The 27148-nt window shown below is 41.0% G+C and overlaps 1 protein-coding gene across 4 annotated transcripts in view; it reads left to right on the forward strand.

Moving 5' to 3' along the window:
- Positions 1 to 16146, forward strand: part of large2 (LARGE xylosyl- and glucuronyltransferase 2) — a 133759-nt gene extending 117613 nt beyond the window's left edge. For all 4 annotated transcript variants that reach the window (XM_049596542.1, XM_049596560.1, XM_049596551.1 and 1 more), the window contains 8 exons: positions 424 to 536; positions 3161 to 3286; positions 7936 to 8091; positions 8649 to 8812; positions 9339 to 9617; positions 10235 to 10381; positions 10798 to 10993; positions 12988 to 16146. In XM_049596542.1, coding sequence (XP_049452499.1) covers positions 424 to 536; positions 3161 to 3286; positions 7936 to 8091; positions 8649 to 8812; positions 9339 to 9617; positions 10235 to 10381; positions 10798 to 10993; positions 12988 to 13185 — 1379 coding nt within the window. In that variant the 3' untranslated portion in view covers positions 13186 to 16146. The remainder of the gene's footprint in view (positions 1 to 423; positions 537 to 3160; positions 3287 to 7935; positions 8092 to 8648; positions 8813 to 9338; positions 9618 to 10234; positions 10382 to 10797; positions 10994 to 12987) is intronic.
- The last annotated feature ends 11002 nt before the right edge of the window (positions 16147 to 27148 follow it).

The raw sequence follows: 27148 nt of genomic DNA on the forward strand, positions 1-27148 counted from the left end.
TCAGTCCATAGGGACCTGGGTTGGGAACCCTGACCAAGGCAGCCCCCTCACTCTGACATCTCTCCACTTTGTGCATGTGTAGATCATGTTTGTGCACGTGTGTGTATTTCGGACCTGTGTGTTAATGACAACGGAGTGAAAAAATTGAATTTCCCCTCAGGGGGATTATAAAGTATATAAAATTAAAAAGAGAAAAAATTACTTGATCTCACAAGAGGAATGGGTTCGCTACCAAAAAGAGACGCAGCTCAAGCTCAACAGTGTTTCCGGAGGCAGACTGAGGTTGTTTGCAATATTTGGATAGCTGAGGTGTCTTACCTGCAGTCACAGTTTAATGTGAAGAGACATGTAAATTCTCCAGTAGAAAGTGAAATTATAAGTGTGAGTTATTTTCTGTTATTTTCTGTTCTCCTTTTTTCACAGGCGTAATTCTTCTCTACTTGGAGCGATTGCGGCGAATCGGTTGGGAGCAGATGTGGCGGTTGACAGCAGAGAGGGAGCTGATGAGCATGCTCAGTACATCACTGGCTGACCAGGTGAGGTACACCTTTAATCTTCTGAGAACATTGTGAAACATGTCTCTCTGTTTGTTCTGTTTTTCTTCTTTGCTATAAGCAGACGTGAGCTTACAGTGAATTTAATGATAGGGTCATCTGCTCCAGACATGCTACTGCAATTACATACACTGCTACATGTAGCCACATGCTAACGTCAGTGAAAGGTAATCTTGGATGCTGATGTTTTTAATTTCTCCCCAGTTTCAGATCATACATGATGGAACATGTCCACTTGTGTTAAGAATAATTAACCTGTAATTTTTCACTGAAGAAAGTGCTGCTATTCTTCATTACAGTCAGCCACCCAGCTACAGTGACAGTGCAGAGACACTGAGATATGGAAGACATGCAAAGGCTGGCCAATCAGAGCATACTGGGTTTTTTGTTTTTTGTTTTTTTTTCTTTAGGAAGAGGAGCTAAGGAGACAGATGTGAAAGTAGTCTCAGACAGAGGGAGAATACAGGTGTTCAGCACAGACAGTATATAGAAAATGAAGTGTTTTTGAACATTAAAGCATGTAAACATGTTCTAGTAGAAACCCCAAATGCAAGTATGAACCTGAAATTGAGCACAACATGTCCCCTTTAAGTGTGGGAAAGACTGAAACTGTTTTTTCAGATGCAACAAAAAACATAAACCACATCAGTCACACTGAGAGGCAGCACAGTGAAAGAGATTGATTTGTTTTAATAGCTGCAGATTCCGTTCACCCAACTGTTTTTGGCAGTTTGTTCCATACACTGCAGCTACAAAGTACACATATCATTTCCAGCCCGATGAAATATTTAGAAATACAAGTGGATGAAAATCTTTCTGAATCCGTATTTATTGCTTGTATATATTTTGCATGTTTATGCACAGCACATACATATACTGTACCAATGCAGAAATTATTGAAAAAGAAAAAGGTTAGATAGTAGTAAAAATATAAACAAGTTTGACAAAGCAATCTCAACTAAAAGTCCACTTTCAGCCTTATCTAATAGCCTGTGTCAGCAGGTGGAGCAAACTGAGCAACTAAGGTCAAGAACTAACTTTTACACGAGATAACTGTGTGACATAACCACCTAAAAAGCACTCTTTGTAACCACACACAGCTCAGTGTCAGTTACACAGAGTGGCATCAGATTCATGCAATTTTAATTTAGTTTATATAAACTTAAAATCACAAATCTGCCTTGGAGAGCTTTGCAGCATTTCACAAAAGAATTTAACTGCTTAAAAAAAGAGAAACCTCATTAAGATCTATCAATGAGTTTATTAGATTTTATGGGTTAAGTGCATGGTTTTATTAGTTAATTAGTTTGTCCAAAGTAGGGTTGTGTATACCTAAATTTTAAAACTGATACAAAACATCTTGCTTTGAGGTATATAAGTCTGTTTTTCAACGGCAGTCATACAAGAATCCAATGTGAATATGATTACCCTGTCTAAATGTAATTATAAAATAATAGATACAGCTACAAGCTGCAGTTCCAGGGTTCAAGCCAACATGGACCATTAAAAGCTTAAATCTGTGAAGGATCAAGACCTTCGACAGTTAATGACACCTGCATGAAAAATAACTAACAGGTTTTATGACGATTAGACAGACTGTCACTCATTTACGACCAAATCTCCACCGGGTCACGTTCTCCTTTGGCCTGCAAGTGTTGTAATGACTAGGCAAACAATTTCTCATTTATAGTCTGATTTTTGGTATGCGAGCATAAGTCGAGCATATTTGTAAATCAATTATTGTTGACAATGCAGTGGCTACACCACTCCACAAAGTAATGGATTACCAGCTTTAATTGTGGAAATACTGTATTCATAGCAGCAGGTGAAGTGAGTGCCAGTGGTTCAGTGAGGTAGCTGTTACATGCTGCTCAAGAAGGCAGTGCGGCCTTGGCGTTACCATTTAAAACTGAACCTAAAGTCAAGTTATCTATGCTATCTTATCTTTAAAGCCACACTCCAATATCAAGGTTTTTTAGTCAAAGTTCAGTTGTTCAATTAATTAATTATAGCACCACCATTAGGCCAATTGGGTTCATATTTGTTGAACAGCATTTGTACACAACATCCAGCTTCTAGTCTCCAGTTAAGGTGAAAAGTCCTTCCACAACATTATTCTTTGTTATACAGTTCAGAAAGGTTGGATGCATCACTATCATTTGGAGTGTACTTTATAAAACTATGATTTTCTTTCTTTTTTCTTTTTTAAATCTGTGCTGCATCATTGCTCTCAGTCTGTTTACAGCCATAGATCCAGTACTTATAGTGTTCACTGAGCTCCAACCAGTGACCTTGACTGCACTTTCAGATACACAATGCGGCCTTCACACGGGGAGCGCAGAGTAAAATAAAGGCAGAGGTTTCCAGGAAACCAGCAAAGAGATAATATGGCTTTTCTTTCTGATGCCTCCAACAGTCGAACTGCTGTATCTATAAGACCTTAATGACTCACACTTTAATAAATGCAGTCCTGTTTCCTGTATCCTGAGAACACTGAACCATTCTGTGTGTCCATGACTGCCCACATACAGAACCCAGCAGAACCAGTAGAGCTGCTTGAAGTGTTCTTAAAGCTGTTTGTTGTCTGTCTGCATGTCTTTCTGTAGGACATCTTCAACGCCTTCATAAAGCAGAACCCAGTCCTGGTGCACCAGCTGCCCTGCTTCTGGAACGTCCAGCTGTCTGATCACACTCGCTCCGAGCAGTGTTACACAGAGGTGTCTGATCTCAAGGTACTCGCATGCACTCATTTTATGCACTAATTATAATTATTAATATCATATATCATTTTTTAGTGCTGAGGGCAGAGGGTATGTCAGTGTTCAGTGGTTCCAAGGCCAGGGTGAAGATCAGAGGGGACAGGGGGCAGCCCTGCCTGGTCCCACGTAACAGGTTAAAAGGAGTAGAAACAATCCCATTTGTGAGGACAGATGCCCTTGGCCATCTATAGCTTTACCCATTTAACATATGCACTACCAATCCCAAACCGTTCAAGTATTGCAAACAAATACTTCCACTCCACTCTATCATACGCTTTCTCTGCATCCAGAGAGAAAGCCACCATCGGTTTTGCACTATTTCTTGTTTGCCATATGAGATGCAACAATCTACGTAAATTATCTGCTGATGTCTGGCTCTTGATAAATCCCACCTGATCTGGGTGGATCAGTGTTGGTAGGTACCTCTCTAGGCTTGTCGCTAAAATCTTAGTGAGGATCTTTGCGTCCACGTTTATCAAGGACACTGGCCTATAACTCCCACACATTAGTGGGTCTTTACCCTTTTTGTGAATTAGTGTTATTATTGCATCTTGCATACTTTCTGGTAGACTTCCCCTCTGGAACGCATCCTGAAATACAGTGAGAAGCTTTGGAGCCAGCAGATCTGTCTGTGGGGAGCCCATCACCCCCCGGAGATTTCCCAGCAGCAAGGTCTTTAATGGCTTGTCAGACCTCTCCTAAGGTGATGGGTCCCCCTAGCTCCTCCCCAACTGGCCCAGATAATTCCGGCAAATTAACCCTAGACAGAAAATCTTGGAATTCTCTAATATTCCACGTGTCCTGTGACGTATGAACTTAGACTGTATTAAGAAATGTGTAATCGTGAAAATAATTTTATGTCATGATGATGAAATTCAGCAAAATGAAATTAATTTTTACACATCTTAAAAATGTTTGAACGTAGGCTACCTCATTCACATGCCGATTATTATATTGATTTGCTTATTGCTATGTTTACTCGCCATGCTGGTAATTTTACTACTTAATCTATTTGATATTAATGATGGACGCAGACTCAGCTGTCAGCAATTACTGTGATTGCTGGCCTCCTTGTAAAAAGCGGTTTGATTTGGCAGAATGACCAAAACAACGAACGAAATGGAGAAAAAAAGAATGAGAAAGCCAAACTGGACAGAAGAGCAGTGCCTGCTGTTTGCACAGCTCGTGGAGGAGAATAAAGGAGTTTTAAGAGGGAAATTCGGTCCCGGGATCACGGCACAAGGGAAGAAGCAGACTTGGGAGCGCATTGTCCGACAAATCAATGCGTCGTTCCCTCTCCTTTTACGCACGAGCGATGAGTGCGAGAAGCGCTGGTACGTGCTGCAATCCAAAGCGAGCGTTATTGCGTTACTACGCTGGGTGGGAAAAGTAAGCTCATCCCTAATGGGATCAACCACAAGCATTATCCCTGCACGATCAAGCCGGTAGCGTCTTATTAAATCACTGTCGTTCAATATACGGAGAATATCTCTCCTTCCTCTCTGCCTTTCCACCATCTTCTCTGTTTAAGACACTCTTAGGCTTCTTAAAAGTCCTCCTCTTAAGTTTTTCCACCTTAGGAGCTCTCTTAAGGCCTAAGATGCTTTGTGAATAACTTTTTTCTTACCAAGGGAAAATTCTAATAAAAATCTTAGAATTCGAGGAATTCTAAGATTTTTATTAGAATGATGTCACTAAGAGCTACTTTTAGTCTTAGGATTCTTTGTGAATACGGGCCTAGATTTTTGTTTCTTATGCTGATAAAATAAATGAAATGAAAAATGAGCTACTGTGGCTCTGATGCCACCACCTGCCTCTGTCTGCAGTCACCACTCTGTAGCCTCATTCAGTGTCCCGCCCCCAAAACATTAAGTAATTGGTTACATTTCATGAGTAACAGCCTACCAGTACTGACGGCTGCCGTGCCACGGACAGCGATTCTATGCAATTACGATTCAGAGGGTAACGATTCAATTATGTACATCAAAATTTTTCATTTTTAGAGGCCTACATGATTTTTTTTATTTCTCACTGCGGACTACTTGCTACTTTTAAAACTTAGTGAACTGTATTTGTAATGACCCACAATAAAATAAACAGATGAATTTACTTGTGAATCGATGCCGCATCGTCCACATCTGCATTGTGATGCATCTAAGAATATTATGCCAACCTACTAGTGTGCCTTCAACCCATGTTGGACTGTAGACAGTCCAGTCTGCAGTGTAGTTCATACACTTTACTGATAAACCAGAGAATAACACCCGAAAATAGGGCTTCATGATCAAAGTATGGGTGTAATACACTCAATAACACCGAGGAAGGCACATTGCTACATGTCCAAATCAGATGTCAGCATGGGAAGTGCAATTGCTCTTTTGTGTTCTATAAAGATACTGTTTCTCTTTTGCAGCATTTAATTAAATATATGCTTAAAGGCAGTTAAACCAAGTTTTATGATTTTCATTTTTACTGGCAATGTATACCAGTTCCAAATATCAGTTGTTGGTTTCATTGATTACTGATAATGGGTATCAGCCCTTAAAAAGACTAAATAAATACATCAGTTTGGTTGATCCCAAATAAAAAGACCTGCATTAAAAACTTTACTAATTTTCATCAAATTAGCAGCAAAATATACTCAAGAATCAAAAGTAAAAGAACTGACAGTGAAGAATACTGAAGTGTTGAGGATCCTGTACATCTATGATACACCCATGATTTCACTTATTCTGGCTGATTAGACCTCTTCTCAACACTGTGTGTTTGCATACAAACTGTCTTTGACTGACATGTCCCTCGGTCTCCTGATAGATTTGTTCCACCCTTAAGGCTTACTTATGCTCGACGCAGTCGCGAGTGCACATGGTTCGTGCATCTGGCGACAAGGTCGCGCACCTCCAGGATTTTGAAACTTTTTGCAAGCCGCACTAGTGTCACTCAGTTCGAATGGATGAATATGAGCCTGAAGTGCATCTCTTCATCTACAGCCCGCATTGGCTTCACAAGCTGGCTGTGATCCCCTGGTCAGATATCTCGCTACATGCTTTTGTCTGGTCGAAAGCCATAAACTAGCAATTCCTCCTCCTCTGCAATCCATCCGCCATCATAGCTGTTTACATTGTTTTCCACTTGCTTCTACTTCTACTTTTTTTGCCTGCATCTACTACTTCCTGTAGTATTTTTTCTCTACCGCCCCCTGTTATTGCAGCAAATACTGCAACAGAGAATGCGCCATGTATAAATGCCTTTGTGCTCTGTTGCCATGCGCACACAATCCACGAACGGAGCCAGGCGAAGGTACAACTGAGGCTTTATCATTCTAATTAGCTCAGTGAATCTCCACCATAGTCTCAGCATAGTTTTCCCAACCTCAACTCGAGCAGACGTCTGATCAGCCAAAATAACTACAATCAACTGTGGGGGTCTGCAGGGCCTTTAGATTGTTGATGGGTTAACATGTACCTAGGGTTGTCAAAAGTATCGATACTCTGAAAAGTATCGATACTCAAACGCTGTATCCGGATACAATACTAATTTACAAAAGTATTGATACTAACAGTGCACGCCACCTCAGCGCCTGCCGGGTGTGTGCGACGGGTCCGACGGACACACGCTGTGCAGGCAGCATCTGGCAGGCACAGAGCCCTCGCTGCAACCCGGCTTGTTGTCGTCGCTGTGCATACACGCACACATTTCTGTTGCTGTAATATGGCCAGCGTGGCTGCAGGAGGATCAGAGCAGCCACTTTTGGTCAAAAATGATAAAGGAAAAAGCGCTCTTTGGAAATATTTAGTGAAGTGAACACAGCGCGCTGCAGGCGGCAGGTACAGCCCCTCCCCTCACTAGCAGCTGAGCAGCTGGCGTCAGCATCAAGCTAAAATATAACTTCTAATGTTAATGTGGGAGCTAAGCAGAAAACTTTATCAGTCATGCCCGTCTGTAACATTAATAGACAATGTTAGTTTATCAGGACAACACAATTATGTGTGTCTGAAAAGTTATGTTAACTGTAAAGTCACAGATTGAAGCTGAAAAAACGTTTGGTTTCTCCCGTAACCCCTGGTTCTCTGATCACATAGTGAGGTAGAAACAGGAGCATCCTGAGCCTAAACTACCAACTCTATTTGATCAGCAACAAAAATATGAGAGCATTCACCAGAAGCACAGAAAATAAACAGGGCTGTAGATAAATACATTTGTATGGACAGATCTTGTTTCTGGTTGTTATTTATTATGGGGGGATTTTTTGTTGTTATCATTGATGTTACTGTTCTGATCTTTAGTTAAAAAATGACATGCCTCTTAATTTTTTGCTGCTGTATCGAAAATGGTATCGAGTATTGAATATTTTCCTGGGTATCGATATCGAGTTTGAAATTTTAGTATCGTGACAACCCTAGTGCGTAGTGTAATAATTGAAGGTCAGGATTTGTAAAAAAATAAATAAATAAAATAAATTTTCATTGCAGCAGAGAGTATCTCAACAGATTTGACCAAGCTTACCATTTACACTAGCCAACTATCTGGAACAGATAGTTGGCTCAGTTCCTCATGATACTCAGTCACTAGGTTAAGTGTATGCAGATAAAGGTAGTGGAGTAAAAATGCTGTGGTTTCAGGTGATCCACTGGAACTCTCCAAAGAAGCTCAGAGTGAAGAACAAACATGTGGAGTTCTTCAGGAACCTCTACCTGACCTTCCTGGAGTACGATGGAAACCTGCTGAGGCGAGAGCTGTTCGGCTGCCCGAGTCAGGCCAGTCCAGAGAGCGTCCGGGTTAGAGAGAGACACACACACACACACACACAGACACACACACACACACACACACACACACACACAAAGTGCGGTCAGCAGATACATATTGAAGTTTCCTCTATCATATTATCACGTGTTTGAAATAGAGCCTGACTGACCAATATTGTTTTTTGAGAGTAATTATTATCTGCTAGCAATCTATTGGCCAATAGTGTTTGTGTCATTGGCAGGATAATAATGATGGTGATAGATTTTCCCTTGCACAGCACTGTGGTTGCCATGAAACACAGTTCTCTGTCAGGTTTGCCAAATCTATCTTAAAATCCAAATGAATTTAATTGGTATAATTGGTCATGATGTGTTTAGGGTGCCAAAACTGGACTGAGGAGGAGTAACTATTATACACTTTGTCTAGTCTGAAGCAACAGGACGTGATGATCAAAGGATTTTCTGTCTCAAAGGAAAGCTCTTCTTGGAAAGGAACCAAAATGTCTTGTTGCTTTGGATGTTTGTGCACTAAGAGCTACCTTAAAAGACTTCCGCAGAGCTTTGAACAGTATTGTCTGTCTCCTCAGCTGCAGGCAGCTCTGGAGGAGCTGGACGAGGACGATCAGTGTTACGACTTCCGCCGGGAACGACTCACTGTTCACCGAGTGCACCTCTACTTCCTGCAGTACGAGTACACGCCCACCGAGGACGACACTGACATTACGCTGGTGGCCCAGCTCTCCATGGACAGGTACAAGACTATTTTAAGCAGCTATCTAGTTGTTGCATGTCGGGAATGAAATTAAAAATGACTTGGGTCAGACTCATGTTGCACTTTGTTCATAAACTAGGTAAAGATTAGCATTTCAATTAAAAAAAAAACAAACCTGCAGGTCAATGCTGGAAGTGAGGACATAATTTTACAGCTTCAGGGTGTCAGACTGAGTTCTGCAGCACTCTGACTTTAAGAGCCACCAGCTTTACTGTCACATGACTTTAAATACGGTTTTAGATACCTCACAGTTAAAACATGACTAAGGTTAACAGTTCAAACCTGGAAACAGCAGTTAAGGTTTCAAGGACCTCCATTTTGATTTTATTAAAAAAAAAAAACATCTATTCACAAAATGGAAATCTTAACACCATGTCAAGTTATCTTTTCTGATGGATCGAATGTACAGTTACTGGAAACGAATTTCCCTCTGGGACGAATAAAGTTAGTCTAGTCTAGCCATCTACCTCAGTAACACCTGTGACTGTATCTGTACCACTTGCAGGCTGCAGATGCTGGAGGCCATCTGTAAACACTGGGAAGGCCCCATCAGCCTGGCGCTCTACATGTCCGATGCCGAGGCTCAGCAGTTCCTTCGCTACGCTCAGGCCTCTGAGGTCCTCAAGAACCGCAAGAACGTTGGCTACCACATCGTCTACAAAGAGGGCCAGTTCTATCCCGTAAACCTAGTGAGGAATGTGGCCTTGAAGAATGCTAACACGCCGTACGTGTTTCTGACTGATGTAGACTTCCTGCCGATGTACGGTCTCTACGATTACCTCAGGTAAGACCAGCCATGTGCTCCAGGTCACAAACTTAGCTGAAATGAGCTGCTAACTTGCAGCTGAAAGTACAGTAATGTTAGACTGTAATGTAAGGAGTTCAGCTTTTAATGATAATAATAATAATAATAATAATAATAATAATAATAATGAGTAAATTATTTAAAAATATATACTACATGTGTTCAGTAATATATACATCTGCTTAATTTGCCAAATGGAAAATGTTTGTCACAATAAAGCAGATACTACTTCTGTTCAAAATCATTTAAGCTTTATTTAGGAAAAATATGCCAGTTTTCCTATTTTTTATTTATATTATTATATTTTTTAAATGTTGTTTTTCCCTCTTGATAAAATACTTAAAAAGTGAATACATCCTGGTGATAAGAAACAAATATAACTGATAATTTTGACTCTGATTTTGTTTTATAGTATTCAACATGATACAAATATATTCCCTTCTGCCCGATTTACAGAAGTTTAAGGCATGAATACTGTGTTCTTACTTGTCCATAGTTCGAATGGTTCAGTTTTAGTTGTGTTCGTTGGTATGAACACTGTGCCTTTGTAAGCTGCGTCTCACCTGTGAATCATCTGTCCTGTTTCCTCCATGCAGAAGGTCTGTGGTGCAGCTGGACATGGCTCACACTAAGAAGGCACTGGTGGTTCCAGCTTTCGAGACACTTCGTTACCGTCTGTCCTTCCCCAAATCCAAAGCTGAACTGCTCTCCATGCTGGACATGGGGACTCTCTACACCTTCAGGTACCTGAACATAAACATATCATTAAATCAACATATCAGTAAATGGTAAATGGACCTGCATTTGTATAGTGATTTTCTAGTCATCTGACCACTTTTTACACTACGAGTCACATTCACACACACATTCATACACTGGTGGCCGAGGCTACCATACAAAGTGCCACCTGCTACTCAGTTTTTTTTTTAGGTCACTCACACACCGATGGAACAGCCATCAGGAGCAACTTGGGCTTCAGTATCTTGCTCAAGGATACTTCAGCATGCAGACTGGAGGAGCCGGGAATCAACCCGCTCTAACTCTGAGTCACAGCCGCTTGATGACTGAGGAAAAATAAATGGACTGAAAAACACTGTGCCAGCCAATGATGTCATCAGTTTGTCTCTTTAACTGTGTCCTTCTCTTCCTGCCTCTCCAGGTATCATGTGTGGCCTAAAGGTCACGCTCCTACCAACTATGCCAAATGGCGAACAGCCACCACACCATATAAGGTGGAGTGGGAGCCAGACTTTGAGCCCTACGTTGTGGTGAGACGGGACTGTCCAGAGTATGACCAGCGCTTTGTAGGCTTTGGCTGGAACAAGGTGTCACATATCCTGGAGCTGGACGCACAGGTACGTCTAATAGCTGTATAGGGAGGGTGAGGCTTGATTTTGACAGTACAAATGTAAAAGATCAGCACCACATCAGGCACTCAAAGTCGATGTGGGTATTTTATTGTGATTGTCTATGCTATGTGCCAAACTGTTGGGCAAAGTGGAATAAAAATCTGAGCATGTGTGGTGATTAATCATTATCTTCTCAACCAGTCATCATGTGTCTTAAAACGTGGCATGTACACAAATATCCCACAACATTGAAACCACTGACAGATGAAGTGAGTAACATTTATCAGCTTGATACAATGCAGTGCTCTGCTGGAAAACCTTGAGTCCTGGCATTTATGTGGATGCCATTTGACACACACCACCCACCCAAACACTGCTGCAGATCAAGTACACCAGCTTAGGAATGTGACAAAGAGCCCAAGAATTCGACTGGCCTCTAAATTCCACAGCTTCCAATCTGATCGACCAACTGTGAGACGTGCCCATACCCCACCGAGCAACCCACAGGACTTAAAGGATCTTCGCCCTGATCTAGGACACGGCAGTTCACCCCCAGAGGTCCTGTATCCATGCCTCAACAGGTCAGAAGCCCAGAGGTGGATTTGACTTGGCTCTGACCTGTCGCTGCATTGACACATGACCTTTGGGGTATTGGAATGTCCTATGATAGCTCAATCAGATTGGGATCTACAGAATTAGAAGGCCAGGTCAATGCCTTGAGCTTTTTGTCATGTTCCTCAGACCACTCCTGAGCAGTTTTTGTGGTGTGGCATGGCGCATCACTGTGATTTTCTTTGTCTGTCAGTGGATTTAATGTCATGGCTGATCAGCGTTTGTTTGGTTTTGTTACACAGAAACTTAAGTGTGAGCTGTATGGATGTGTTTACTGTGGGAATGTTTCCTACACTTTAGATAGTTTGTAATGTAATGTTATAAGTCTGATGTGTACTTCTTGGACTTATCTTTGTTCTGCCACTCAAATAGAAACTGTATATATATATATATAAATATATATATATATATATTTTAGCTAATGGAAAAGTTTTGTACTTAGTTAACACAGCAGCCATAGACAGTAAGTGTTCTGATACATGTGGCTTTGAGGTCATTGGTGTTATACTGAAAATCATATCATGCCGCCCCTACCACACACTGGACACGTCGCGCTGCAGCTCGTCAACAGACAACTACACAAAGTTTTTACTACTTTTACTGAAAGATCTGTACTTCCTCTACATTTATGTTGGCTTAAAATCATGTGTGGACAGCCCCTATTTAAACTTGATTTCTCGCATAAAAGCTGATCTCTAGAGCTATGACTCACCAGGCAATATCTTCTTGGCCATTGTCTTTATAATGGCGGGGTTGTGAATTATAGCTCAGGATATTTCTCAACCTCAACGAGTCTCTCGTCATCCATTATTTGTCACACATGAGACAGCAGCAGACTTCCCTTTGCATCAATTGCGGGAAAAGGGGTTGAGCTGCCACAGGAGCAGAGAAAAAGAGCTGCTACAGAATCTGGTATGTACAAGCAGAGAGCAAGTGGGTGTAAAACGCATTTAATTCCAGGGGTGGTGAGGCTGGATAAAGGATAGTGGCATGAAGTATTGCGGGGCGGCACATCTAGGAGTACCGACGCACATCTAGCTGCCGCCGGTGTGAGGTTGTTGAAAATTATAGGCGCGTATTTTTTGATGGACAGCGTTTGTTGCCAGTGTGTTTTGGCCTTGAGATAGAATGATAAGTTCTGTTGTAGGAATTCAAGTTAAACAGCTGTGGGGGTTTGTTTAGAGGAGAACCTGAAGAAGCTGATGAGAAATGCAACAGTGTATAACATTTTGTTTCAGTAACCTTTCAGTTGTGTGGGAGTAAGTAAACTCTTTATGAATGTTTGTGAAAGCTGAATCTTTGTTAGAGATGAGAAAAGGTGTGAGCTAAATTGTTTTTCATTATTTCATGTTCTGTTGTCTCAATCAGTTTGTTTTGCTTTTCCTCAGGAGTACGACCTGATGGTCCTCCCCAATGCCTTCATGATCCACATGCCCCACGCTCCCAGCTTTGACATCTCCAAGTTTCGCTCCAGCTCCAGCTACCGCAACTGTCTCAACACCCTGAAGGATGAGTTTCACCAGGACCTGTCCAGAAAGTACGGCTCAGCCGCTCTCAAGTACCTCACCGCCCAGAGGAATATCTAAAGACCAGAACTGCTGCGCGCCAGCGACACCGGCAGCCTCTAAGCTGACGAGGCCCGAGAGCTCGGACATGTACTGACGCAGCACTGCACTGCGGGCTGCATCGCAGCACAGCGCAAACAATGACGGAAAAGCTTTATGGCCCTTTTGAACATTCTTGGGCTCCTGTGCATTAATTCTCCAGTCGACCCCACCTCGAGGTGACAAGAGGACAAGACGCAGAGACAACCAACTGGAGTAAGTGGCAGTAGATTACCTAGAGGCAGGATTAACTGGACTGAGAGGGGCCATGGATGAGCATGGATGATGACGGGACTAGCTTTAAGGCCGGGAATTAACAACCATATTCTTACAACTTGTTTTGACAATCAGGGCTTTTTCCAGAAGACACACTGTCAAACAGTCCGTCCACATGAATATCTGGACACGACGGGACCCGTGTCATTTTGGAGAAACATTTAAAAGAGAAGACTACATTTGGAACATGTCTGTGAGGCCAGTCGAACTGGGGAAAGATTTAAGCCTTATCACTTTCCATGGTATTTACTGAGATATTTAATATTTTCTTTTCTTTTCTTTTTTTTTCAGTGTCAGTCAGAACCAATGAATAACAACCATTTACAATGTTTCTTATTACGACTATACATAAGAATCAGTTTATTTTTCCTTCCTATATTTTCTGACCTCTTTGAAAGAATCCATCTTGTCCCAGGCGAATAATTTCAGATTTTCTGTGAGCTTCAGGGATGTGCTTTTTATGTGTGTGTGAGTATGATCCAGCTGCATCATGTGGCTCGTCTTCACCAAGCTTACTGATTGTCGTCAGTGTCATCCTCGCTTTTGTCTTGATCATATATTTGCTTGCATGTAAAGAGTTGCACTACATGATTTCAAGTGAGAACATGGTCATTTTGTCAGGTTTTTTTTTTTTCATCATTCATCCCTCTGAAAGAAGCAAAACTCCACTAATGATAAGAGATATATCATTACTGACAGGGACCAACTCACACGACCAATACTTCCACCTTACAGTGAGTTGTTATTAAGGAAGCTGTTAACTCTGAAATTAAACTGCTACACTCGAATGAAAAGCAGGAGCTTTTTTTTTTTTTTAGGGGTTTTTTTGTGTGTTTTTGCCATTACATCTATAATGTGTCTGATTCACTGGATATACTCTATGTGCCATCTACTGTAGCACCTAACCTACAATTCTGTTTTTACCTTGTAAAGTCCAACTGAAATGACAAATTTGTGCTTTTCTGTAGTCAGGTCACATTTATTATTGAAAGAATAAGACTTAGAGGAATACGTCACATCCAAATTATAATTTGTAAATCAGTGACTAACTCAACGTTACTTTGAATTTGTGAAGTTTTGTGTTTGTTTTAACCACATGCCCCCTCGGTGAACGATGAATCAAAAAAAAAAACATTCTTCATGAACTGATGTCATAGGGGTCCAACTGCAGAACTGTAACAAAACATGAGTTTAGAAACTTGCGCACAACCTGTGCAGTGTAATCCAAGTCTCCTGTATCCAGTCATATGCTTAGTACTTCCCAAACCATAAATTAAATTGTTTAAATCACTTTCCTATAAACAGCACAGGCACACTACTTGCCCGTGTATGAGACTGCTTTGCGGAAGTGTTTCACATATTACAGTTTAAGCAAAAATGCATGTGTTTTGGAAGTGCTGAATATATGACTGGATGTATGAGACTTGGATTCTGAGTTGACGTAAGACAGCATATGGTGGCTTTTGGTCGGTATCACATGTAGTTGTCCAGCAGATGAAAATAACAATGGCCAAAATATCCATTGGGAAATATACCAAATTAATTAATAGCATATTAAATAGCCAAACATTGTGTGACCTATATGATATGTTACCAAGAAAACTCAATCATAAACAGACCAGATTGGATATTAATTACCAACATATCTTTTTGTCCAGGCCATACAGAATGCGTCCCTGCCTCTTCAGTACATACACCACATCCACAGCGATCACGGTCCTCCTCTTAGAGTTCCTGGTATAGTTAGGCTCACGGCTTCACGGATCACATTCTTGAGGAAGACCTCCAACACACCAGGGGTCTCCTGGTAGAACAGACCAGAGATACGCTTCACACCACCATGGCGAACCAGACAATGAATAACAGGCTTGGAGGACATTGCTGCATGCCGATTTTTCAAAGGCCCCGCCCACTTCCTTTCTGTGCCAATGTTGACCAATGGGGCTTTTCACAATTTGCTTCTGGTATGAACGGCTAGGTGACTGCTCAACAACTGACATATTGGGGCACTTCGACTTTCAGTGCAAACATAATGCTTGGCAAACTGAGTGCTTTTCCCTCTTCGCGTCTGCCACTAAACCTGTGATTAGTCACTCTGTTCAATAGACCGCTTCTTCATTTAGCTTATTTTCAAGTTATTAATTTTGACTCCTTTTATTGCTGTTTAAATGTAGGTTATTTAAAACATATGTCCAATAGTTGTTCTATATGGCCATAATTCTGGAATTTTAACAGCCATAGCGTAAAACCTGTTTGGATTATACTGCACAAGTTGTGTCAGTGTTTTGAAATGGATATTCTGATATAGTTTTGTATAAGATGTGGGCCCTTTTACTCCAATTCATCAGGAATTTTCTGGTTTGCATTCTTTGTTCACCATGGAGTCATGTGGGGAAAACAAAAGTTTTATTCACAAATTCAACCAACACAGGCAAGCCACTGATATACAAATGATCATTTGGAGGATGAAGTATTCTTCAAGATTAGAAACTATGCTGGATTTGGGTCCAATATTATGGACCTGTGGAGACTGTACTTTCCAAGCCAAGGCTAGACAGCAAGAAAAATAACAATTTTTGTCTAAACTGACAAAACTATGAATCTGCTGCAAGTTTTTTTTTAAATGCTTAGACTGCAGTTTATGCACTAATTAACTTAAGCAACTAATCTGAAATCTCACAATAACAGGTGGTCGTACATCACACGAGATTACAAAAAAGGAGGCATTAGCTAGGAGGCTAATGTTAGCTGCAGTTCAAAGCCTGTTGGTCACACTTGCCGTTTTATGCAAATGGAGTTTTGACGGGCTGTGTGCAAAGAAGTTCTGAATCTACAGTGCAGATAACCACACAAACTAATATACAGACAAACAAGGAGGCCATTAAACCACATATGTAAAAGTACAAATTTGGATACTGATCCCCTTCCCACAAACACCAAACTTGTAATTTACAGAGCAAATCTGTATGCTACAATCAAAGGAAAACATGTAAACCAGTTTCAGTTGGACTTTAATCTATGTAATTTCATTGTATGTTTTTATATATACATACATTTTTTGAAGGATGGCAGTGTAGTTTGCTTGGTCTGACCATCGAACACTGCCAACCAACACATTACCATCTTAACTGACTATGATTTTGGTGATTCTCACCTTTTTGTCTAGAGCTGCTGTCAGATCAAAGATTGATAAGTTATTGGCCAGATTTAAACATTGTTCTGTGTATATTCAATCTCCCCAGAGGAGTCTTTCCCTCCAGCAGAGGACACACTTTATTCTTTTAGTGACATTATAGCCTCTCAGGATTTTAGTTTTGTTTTCAATCAGTCATCTCCTCTCTACTCTTCTCACTACCATTTGTGTTAAAGAATTATTTTGTCCTCCACATTCTTCATTTATTTTCTTGACACCCCCCCCCCCCCCCCCCCCCTCCTGCATTGGGACAAAAGGCAAGTCGGGAAGAATTGATTCCAATCTAGTATATTTTCCACAGAGAATAAGTCAGATTTGGCAAGTGGTGTACATGAGTGATGGTATGTGTGATGGAGGCGCAGACTGTTTGTTTGGTGGAGAGTGAGTGTGAACGGAAGAGACCTAACCCCCCACCCCCACCCCGCTGCCATCCATGCCGCCTCCATTGACTTGTCGTTGATTGTGGTAAATGCTAGTGCCTTTGCTGTATTGTGAAACTGGATATTGATTGTACTGTTGTACCGACAGGGCCTGGGGATAGTCAGGCACTCTATTTATTATTGTTGATTCAAATCAATCATATTTTTCTATGTAAGTGCTTTAAATAAATTTGCCCTTTTTTAACACTTTGTCTGGCTTACTTTGTTTTCCCACATTGGCACGGCATCCTCAGTAAACACCAGTTAAACTTTAATTACTTTTAGTAATATTAATGCTATTTTGGGATTACTGAAACCTTGAGGATTTTTTAAATTCTCACCCCCACAGAGCAAATAATATCTCAGGATATCCAGGGATTTATAATATTTACCAAGGTCAGTGATTTTAAGCCTGTGTGAACCTTCCATGTGTGTAATTGGTCCAATAACAAATTTCAATACAAACTAGATTATTTTGGATGAATACAGAAGTCTCCTGATAGTTCTTGCCCTGTTTAAATGCAAATTACAGGAAATTAATCAGAAACATAAATTTCCCTGCAGTCTGTTTAAAAAATAAATTACTTTTGTCCAGAAATGTTGTTTGTCAACACCTATTTCTGAACTAAGCAACAGTTTGCTGCTTTCTCCACTTTTTCTCCACTGTTATTTTAGTATGGAAAACGTATCTCCCAACTCACATACATTCAAAATGGCATTTAGAATATATACTAAATCTATATATCAAGACAGAAAACATGCAACTACAAAAATAGAATGAGTATTTCCTCTTTTTTCTGCTACTGTACATGGTAAATGGACTTGCATCTGTATAGTGCCTTTCTAGTCATCCGACCACTCGAAAGGCTTTGTAGACAATGACTCACATTCACCCAAGGTTACTTCGACATGCAGACAGGAGGAGCCTGGGATTGAACCATTGATCTTCTGATTGGTGGACAACCCACTCTACCTCTAAGCCACAGCCACCATGTCAGCACTGCTCAATCTCTGAGGCAAATATTGCACTTTTTACCTCATTTATTTAATCACTGTAGTTACTTTGCAGATTGAATTCATAATAATACATTAAGTTGTATCATCATAGATTATTAGACTACCCAGCAGTGTATGCATATTCTACAGCTGCAACATTAAAGTGATGAACATGTGACTGCACAAAAGTTTTTAATCCCACATGTAGTATTCTGAAATGGGCCATTCTGCATATTGAGTATTAATACTTTTGTCACTTAAAGTGTATTTATATGCTGATGTGCTTGTACTTTTACTTTTACTTAAGTAACATTGAATGCTGTACTTTTACTTGTAACAGAGTATTTCTGTACTGTAGTATTAATACTTTTACTCACTTGGATTATCTCAACTGTCTGTCAAAATTAGTCAAAAATGCTCTTCAGCGACCATGATGTTAACCAGTGCACTGGGTAAGCATTTAAATCACCAGTGTAATTAATAAATAAAGCAGATTTCATTTCCATCGCTGGATGAACCAGTAAAATGTGGAGAATGACCTTCAAATGATAAAGATCAGTTTGATCAACTGCAGAAAATACTACAGTACCAACATGGTGGTGTTTGATGAGAAACAAAATGAGCGTTAAAGGTCAATATTTTAATGTTTCCTATAGGAAATAGGATGTGATGCAGCATATAAAATATCTAAAATATTTCAAATAAAATCCATTCATCAGCTTCCTTTTTGCTCCGTCTTTCACGTTGACTGGCACAGTCCAGTCATCTGTCAACCAATCACTGTAGACTTAACAAGGAAGTTTACAGCTTGTTTCACAAAGTGCCCTTAAAAATATAAATGAATGCAGCTATTAAGTTTAGACCAGTCTTTCCAAAAGTTAACGCTTCTGGTGACACAATAAAAACGACAACCTGTTATTATTGGGTTGCCAATTGGCAGAGTCTCACAACTTGATTGGGCAGGACTTTTACAGTGACATGTGACTCTGTGATGTCACAGGCATCTGTAGAAGGTCTGCTCCCTTCAGACAGTCCTGCTCACTTACTCAGGAACTGCGGAGCAGCCCACACCTCTTTCCGACTGGGCCTGGAACAGTCCAGATGCTCAGACCCTTGCTCCTTGCCCTGAACCATCAAAGGTGTGCAATTGCTCACAGACACTGTTTTTCCTGGACCATGACTTGCCCACGCTCAAGGCCGAGGCAAACCTGAACCAGAGAAGTTAGAGGTGGAAGCACAAGGTTTGCAACTAGCTTTCTATCAACAAGGAACTAAGTGAGTTAGCACCCAGTGTCTAACTCTGCAAGGACCCCGAGCGACTGGCTTCCTCGGATCAGAACCATTGGAACAAGGACACAGCAAAGACTGCAGCTGGAACCACAGCTCTTCCCAGCCTTCTTCTGCTGGCTAACAAAGCAGCTCACCACCAAAGCAATTCTTCTTCCCATCCACTCAAGGATCGGTAACGTAACAACTGGGCATAGCTTTATCACAGCTTTACAGGCTAAGCAAGACTGTTTAACTTGTATGTGATTTAATGCTGTTTACTGAGTATTTGTCGTCATTGTTTGCAGTTCGGTCATTAATTGGTTGGCTTCGCCAAAGGTAAGTGTTTAGTTTGCTAATACTGTTCACAAACAGATTCTTGCACACAACTAAACAATCTCTGCACTAATTCAGACCGTTTGCAACACAAATCATATTGACATAGACTCATTAACAAATAGGCTTTCAACAGAGCTAGATCCAAACAGGCATCTCAAAGTTCTCGCTTTTTTTCCTTTGTCTTTGTCCTGACCACACGGTCAGACAAACACCTCCTCCGATCTGAAGCCAGGTTTGATTCGGCCATCTTTTAGTTCTCTGTTGTCAACCATTTTGTTTTGTAGGCCAAACGGCTCTTTGATCACCGCACCCGCCTTTGTCTTTCTCTCTCTCTCTCTCTCTCTCTCTCTCTCTCGCACATACACACACACACACACACACACACACACACATATACACACTAAGCTTGTATATAGTTAGTTAGAATTTGTGTGTTTTGGTTTGCTTTGCTAATTTGTGAATAAATATAATTCTTTGGAATCATACCTGCTGTCTGTTTAATGTTGCACAAGAGTGAATGAATAGTCAACCTCTGCTGCGTCAAGAACTCCGAAATCCTTCAGGCTTTACTGTTAATTTTGGTTATTGTCATTAATTTAATTATTAATCAAAGCTCCAAATTAATAGCTTAGCATATTTTTTAAGACTGATATCTTTAACTGGCTATCATTTTCCTTTTCGGGAATGGTGTCCCACGAGGTGATTTAATGTTAATTAAGTCACATTATTTAAAATAATTATTAATTATTATTAATAATTATTAAATATTTCCGATAGCCAATTGACCCCAACATAATTGGTGCCTCCGTGTGATGCTCTAAAATTTATGTTCACAACATAATTGGTGCCTCTGTGTGATGCTCTAAAATTTATGTTCACAACATATTTGGTGCCTCCGTGTGATGCTCTAAAATTTATGTTCACAACATATTTGGTGCCTCCGTGTGAAGCCCGCATTTAAATCCCTACATATTTGGTGCCGCCATGTGAGACCTAAAAAGATGTTCCCAACATATTTGGTACTGCCATATGAGACCTAAGAATATGTTCCCAACATATTTGGTGCCCCTTGGTGAGGCCTAATATGTTGATCCCTACCAGGACAAGTAAAATATTTGGCTGTGCGAAGAAGGGACTTTCAAGAGACTGTTGGACAGTGGAAAAGTAAGTCAGTCATCTGTTTGTTTGTGTACCATTGGAATTAGGGTAGGATAACTTATTTGTGTTACTTGCGATTGCTGACATTAACTTGCTAGCTGCAATTGACATTCCAACATTCCGTTCCCGACTCCCAGGCTTGTCGGTAATGTGGATTAAGCAGTAAAATTTATTTATTCAAATTTGTTGTGATAGTGGAAGAGTCATTCATTTCTGTGTTACGTTTATGGCAATTGATGATGTGTTTGGTAAGTTGGAGTCACGGGATACTCAAAGTCCAAATATGCCAATTCCTTAGATCTTCTCCATCTACATTCCAACCCTCACCTATGGTCATGAGCTTTAGGTAGTGACCGAAACAACGAGATCACAGATACAAGCAGCTGAAATGAGCTTCCTCTATGAGATGGCTGGGCTCAGCCTTAGAGATAGGGTGAGGAGCACAAATGCTTGGGCGCTCGGAGTAGACCCACTGCTCCTTCACATCAAAAAGGGGCCAGTTGAGGTGGTTCAAGCATTTGATTAGGATGCTTTCTGGGTGCCTCCTGTTTGAGGTGTTTGGGCACATCTCACTGGTACGACACCCTGGGGTAGACCTCTGGAGGGATTGGGAATGCCTCGGGGCCCCCCCGAAGGAGCAGGAAAGCGTTGCTGGGGAGAGGGATGTCAGGGGTGCCCTGCTTAGCCTGCTGCCCCCCGCAACCCGATCCCAGATAAGCAGATGAAAATGGATGGATGGATGGATGGATGGATTGATGGATGGATGAGATCGCGGGGAGACACCAAATTTCTGTTTCTGTTCAGGGATGCTGCAACCCAAGAGAACCATGTTCAGTATACATCTGCATACGTGCTGATGACGTGGTGATGCCAAAGACTGTAAAGTCTTTCCCCAAACAGAAAGACTGGATCGATAGAGACTGACAGCTGACAGCTGACAAAGCAAAAGCATTAAGAGAGACTGAAGAGCAACCTCATACATGTGGCAGGAATCCATGATGGATTACATAAATGAGAATTGTATAGAAAGGGAGTCCTCATTGCCACATGAGCTGGACACCTTCAGTGCTTCTTTGATCCACTCAATAAAGACCCAGCCTTTAGAGCTGCCTCCCCTGAGATGACCTGCCACTCTCTGTAGATGTGACAAAGACCCTGCTCACAGTAAATGTGGAAAAAGCCCCTTTCAGACAAGTTATACATGACACATTAAACCAATGGCTTTTGGGCTTTCGCCAATAAACGTCTGTCATTACATCCTATAACACTGTCAGACTCATGATGGACAGTTTAGGAAAAGGAACAAAATCGATGTGTCAGAGATAGATTTGTCTTTTTTAATCCATGTGTAGCAGAACAGAAATATACTGTATTCCTGTTCAGTCTAAGTGGGCTTGTATGGTTTGCTGCCTGAATTACTTGGCAATTTCTAGCCCATCAGCATGTGTGGGCACTCTATAAAGGCAGGTAGTTGTCATTCGAGCTCTCTCTCTTATTGAGGCCAAATGCACACCCCACTTCCGGTTTGCTGAGCTTCTGCAGTTGTCACAGGTATGTCAGAGATTTCTGCATGGTTTGTACCATAAGCTTATCTTTTGTTTTATCCTGTGGCTCACATTGGTGACTTATGACTTTGTAAATTGTCCTGGCAGGCTCCCAACCCTCCTTCTGGAGTGACTCTGTCACGGATCTCTGTCATAAGGTGCACCTGTTCCTCGTGCCGTAATTTTATCATGTGGCATGTAGTCTCTAATTGAGTGCTTCACTTTAGGTAATGGCTAACGCCATAGGCTACCTCCTCTTCCTCCTGAGTATCCAAACACTGCCTGGTCGGTATGCAGCCCGCTATGGCACTAGTTAAATCTTTTTCCTGTTCATATTTTTGTTGTAAACTGAATGTTTATTGTGTATTATAGGGACTGTGGGCTGGGGTTGATTATCAGCTGTGCCTGAGATCAGTGATGGCTGCTCTCGCTCACGTTGCAAAAACACTGATGTGTAGACGTTGCTTTGCTAGATATTGTCTTGCTAATCGCTGCTTTGTTAACCCCTGCTTTGCTTACCGCTGCTGTGTTTCACCTAAAGGGTGCGTGTGTACCGCAGGCTTGGCCCACAGCTTGCCTTGTCTACAGCAGGCTCTGCTGATAGTTTGTGTGCACTATTCTTGTTCCTTTTGTGTACTGACATAATTGACAAATTTAACCTCTTTTATCCTTGGCCATTTTAACAGAGTGACTGTCTGTTGTAAGGAGGTTTCAAACTTTCCTTGATTTATGGTGCTTTTGAGTTTAATTCACAGGCCTGATAACCCCACGTGGGTAATCTAACTGCTCAAAGCAATTAATTGTTGTTTGTTTAGCTGATTTTGGATTTTACAACCCAGTGACTTTTTATTTCATGCAATCATCATTTTAAGTGATCCGTTTTGTTTTGATCTTCTTGTTTTTTCATGTCGATATTGTAGATTTTGTGTTTGATCATCTTACACAAATTTATATTGCACTTCGGAGTGGTTTACTCATGTTTCTTCTTGGTAACTTTTGTGTAACTGTTTCATATTTCTGGCTCTGTTAACACCACTGGCAGGAGGCCCTTTTCTGTAGCTGCTGATAACCAGTGTGTTGAGTTTCAGCATTAGACCACTGCCACTGGTGTTGCCATTTTGTGTGTGCCCTACTAATTGTGTCCTTTCCTAGTCCCTTCACACAAGCTGATTGTTTGTGGTGGTGGGGTTTGTGTCCTCTAGTGGTGGTATCGCCTTTGTGTTGTGTTGTGCTCAGCTGTCCACCCCCCCATCTTGACAATTCACGTGTGTGTGTGGGATGTGTGTGCACATGTGACATGGGGTGACTCTTATTTGGGCTACCATCCTCCCTTACTGGCCCACCTCTCCACTGGTATGTAAAACAGGTGACTACAGCTAGTGTGCACATTCACAATTCACAAGCGCTTGCTCCATTTTCAGTTCACATGAATTAAAATGAACTGGTTCACAATTTCAATTTTAAGCTAAGTTTACAGTTCCAAAAATGTAGCTAGATCACTTCATTTAAATTCTCTTTCAATTTTTTATGCCTCAGCGCTAGTGATAGCCATTATGTTTTCGGTTATTGTTTTGTCTGTCCAGTTTTCATGAATACAATATCTCTAGAACACCTCGAGGGATTTCATCAAATTTGGCACAAGTGTCCAGTTGGGACTCAAGGACGAATTGATTAGATTTTAGTGGCTGAGAGTCAAAGGTCAAGGTCGCTTTTACGTCGTGCTTGTCTTATTCTCATGAACGCAATATCTCAAGAACATGTTGCGGATTTTTCTTCAGTTTAGCACAATTACCACTTGGACTCAATGATGATCTGATCAGAATTTGATGATCAAAGGTCAAAGGTCACTGTGAGCTCACAAACATGTTTTTGGCCATAACAAGAATCTAAACCTTAAAGTCTAATAGAGTAAAATGATAAAGTAAAGTTTTTATTTGAAAGGTCCAATGTCAAACTCATTGTGACTTCTAAATGTTCTGCAAAAACACTTTTCTGGCAATTCCTCAACATCAGGAACGGAAGAGGAGACATTTGGTCAGATACTGAATCTGTGACACTAATCTTGGGTGCCCACCTTGAAACCTTAATGATTACATTGAGGTATACAACTGCAAGGCATTAATTGTAGTCTCTGTTTTTTTTTATATAAAGTAAAATCATTTACTTGAGTTATTTTTACCTAGACTATTTGGATGTTTCAACTCGATAGGTTGTTTCAAATTTGTTGCTGATGGGGCAGATGTTCGCACTTGTTTTTTCAGACTGGGTGGACTCACTTGAATAAACAGGTGTTTTGTCAAAGTCGAATAGTGTTTTATGAAGCAGTGAAAATATTCACAATAAAGCATACACTTAAACTGTTATACATTTTTTTAGATTGAACTTTTTTTTAAGTGGCCAAAATTTGTTTTGCTGCTGCCCCTGTCCACAGCAGTACATTGCTCAGCTTCCATGCCAGTTTTCCTGCCGCTTCTCCAAACTGGGGACATACTGACCGCCGTCTACTGTGGGTAGTACGGTGATTATGAGTAAGTACCCCATACAACCCCACTTCAGGAAAATCTGAAATATCCCTTTAAAATGTGTCATGCCCTCCTCCATGGCTAGGTAAAGGCAAAGGTTTGGTTCAGATTTAAGTAGGACAAGATCAACAGCTTGTGAATGTGTGCCCAGTTCAATAATGATTAAGATTTATAAAAGAAACACACACACACACACACACATACACACACACACACAAACACACAGTTTATTAATCTGATAGAAAATTATTGACAGAGTTTAATTCATCTAGCTTTTCTATAGTTCTCTGAACTGTACATTTCATAAAATAGTTGAACCACAGACATATATTTACTGTATGTCCTTCCAGTAGTTGTCTGCACATACTGTAAATCTTTAGTGACACAGTGTTGCTCTCTGCGTGGAGCGCATCCCTGCAGCAGTTCTCTCCTTCAACAATGGCAACAATTACATTCATGTAATATCAGCCCTCACTGAGCTGCCAGTTCACAGCGGAAGCTCGTCTGCTTCTCCCCCCCAGGTTCTTCACAGCAACGTATGAATTAGTTATATTAGTCAGCCTCTCTGCATGAAGGCCAACCAATGCCATATGTACAAAATGTCACCAGACATGCTGCACATATGTACAGTTATTCATGCTGTACATTAATTTCAATCTGTGTTACACTTCTCAAAATTGTCATCATTTGGCATGTACACACACCGTGTGTACTCTAACAGTACTGTATGTTCTAGGACAGTTTTCAGGGGGAAAAATGTTTGCTGCGAATCAATTTCTTTTTTTTTTTTTTTAGGTTTTCAACAGGGTAAATATCTGTATCTGAATGGATATAGGTGTGCTGGCATTTCAGGAATATGACAACCATGTTGATGGAACATTCTGATAATGCATGATGTAAAAAAATTAGTGGAAACCAGCTGTAATGATCTTGTTTAAGGCTCATGTATACTTCCCTTTGCATACGAAAATAGATACTTCCGTTTCAGATGTCACTGCCCTCATACTGCGATGATGACACAGATGGCCAATAGATGACAAAAGAGTCAAAAGTTTCACACAGTAACAAACGAGGCGACAGTGTAGGAGGTCATAAGTTTGTACCTTTAAACTGGGGCAGCATTGTAGATGGTGGTGGTTAGTGAAGCCATTAATGCTAAATACATCCTGATGTGGACAGAGAATTCTTTACAATATATTACCGATTTGTTCCTACCTTCCATTATTTAAATTTCTTCATTGTCTCTCATGGTCATATCTTGCTTAAACTATGCTACCCTGCATCTAGGATCTCTGGTGGTACCATCTGTTTCGTTCATATTTGTAAGCTTTCAGAAAATGTGTACAATTACAGATGAAATGAACGCAAAGTATGAACCAAAGGCTCTGTCTGTCTCCTTATCTAACACTGAGCATAAATGAGCTCTTACAGTGATCAACAGCTTATATGGCTCTAAAAGCTTGGGACAGAATAATTTCTTTACAAATACTGTTGATTCATTTTGCCTAGAGCCTACTGCTATTAATCAAGTAATCTGCTGACAGTGCTTCTTTTGGGTATTTTCTTATATGACAACATATGGAAAAACTCCCAGGCCTCTATAAGAGGGTTCTGTGCAGTATCTTAGCTGTTCCTATGAACTGCACTCTTCTGGACAGAGATACCTCAGATGTTGTACCTGGAATCTGCTGGAGCCACTCTCCCAGTTTGAGGGTCACAGCCCTAAGTGCTCTGATTACCACTGGCACCACTGTTGCCTTTACTCCCTACATCTTTTCTAGCTCCTCTTTCAGCCCTGGGTATTTTCCAAGCTTCTCGTGTTTCTTTTTCCTGATGTTGCTGTCGCTCAGGATTGCTACCTTGATCACCACTGTAATATCCGGTTGATTAGCCATCACCAGTTTCTCAGTCTGGATCTGGAAGTCCCACGGGATCTTGGCTCAGTCATTCTAAACCACCAAAGGAGTTCCATTGTGATCTTGGGACCTCCAGCCCATACTCAGTGCAGATGTTCCTGTACACTATGCCAGCCACTTGGTTATGGCATCCCATGTGCACTGTTCCTGCCTGCATCTTACACCCTGCTATTATGTGCTGAACTGTCCCAGGTGTATCTTTGCACAGCCTGCACCTGGGGTCCTGTTTGCTGTGGTAGACCCCTGCTTCTACTGAGTGCCTGTTCTTGAGCCGTTATGATCAGAGCTTCTGTGCTGTCTTTCAGTCCAACCTTTT

Source organism: Epinephelus fuscoguttatus, linkage group LG2, assembly GCF_011397635.1.
Source record: "Epinephelus fuscoguttatus linkage group LG2, E.fuscoguttatus.final_Chr_v1".
Taxonomy (NCBI): Eukaryota; Metazoa; Chordata; class Actinopteri; order Perciformes; family Serranidae; genus Epinephelus; species Epinephelus fuscoguttatus.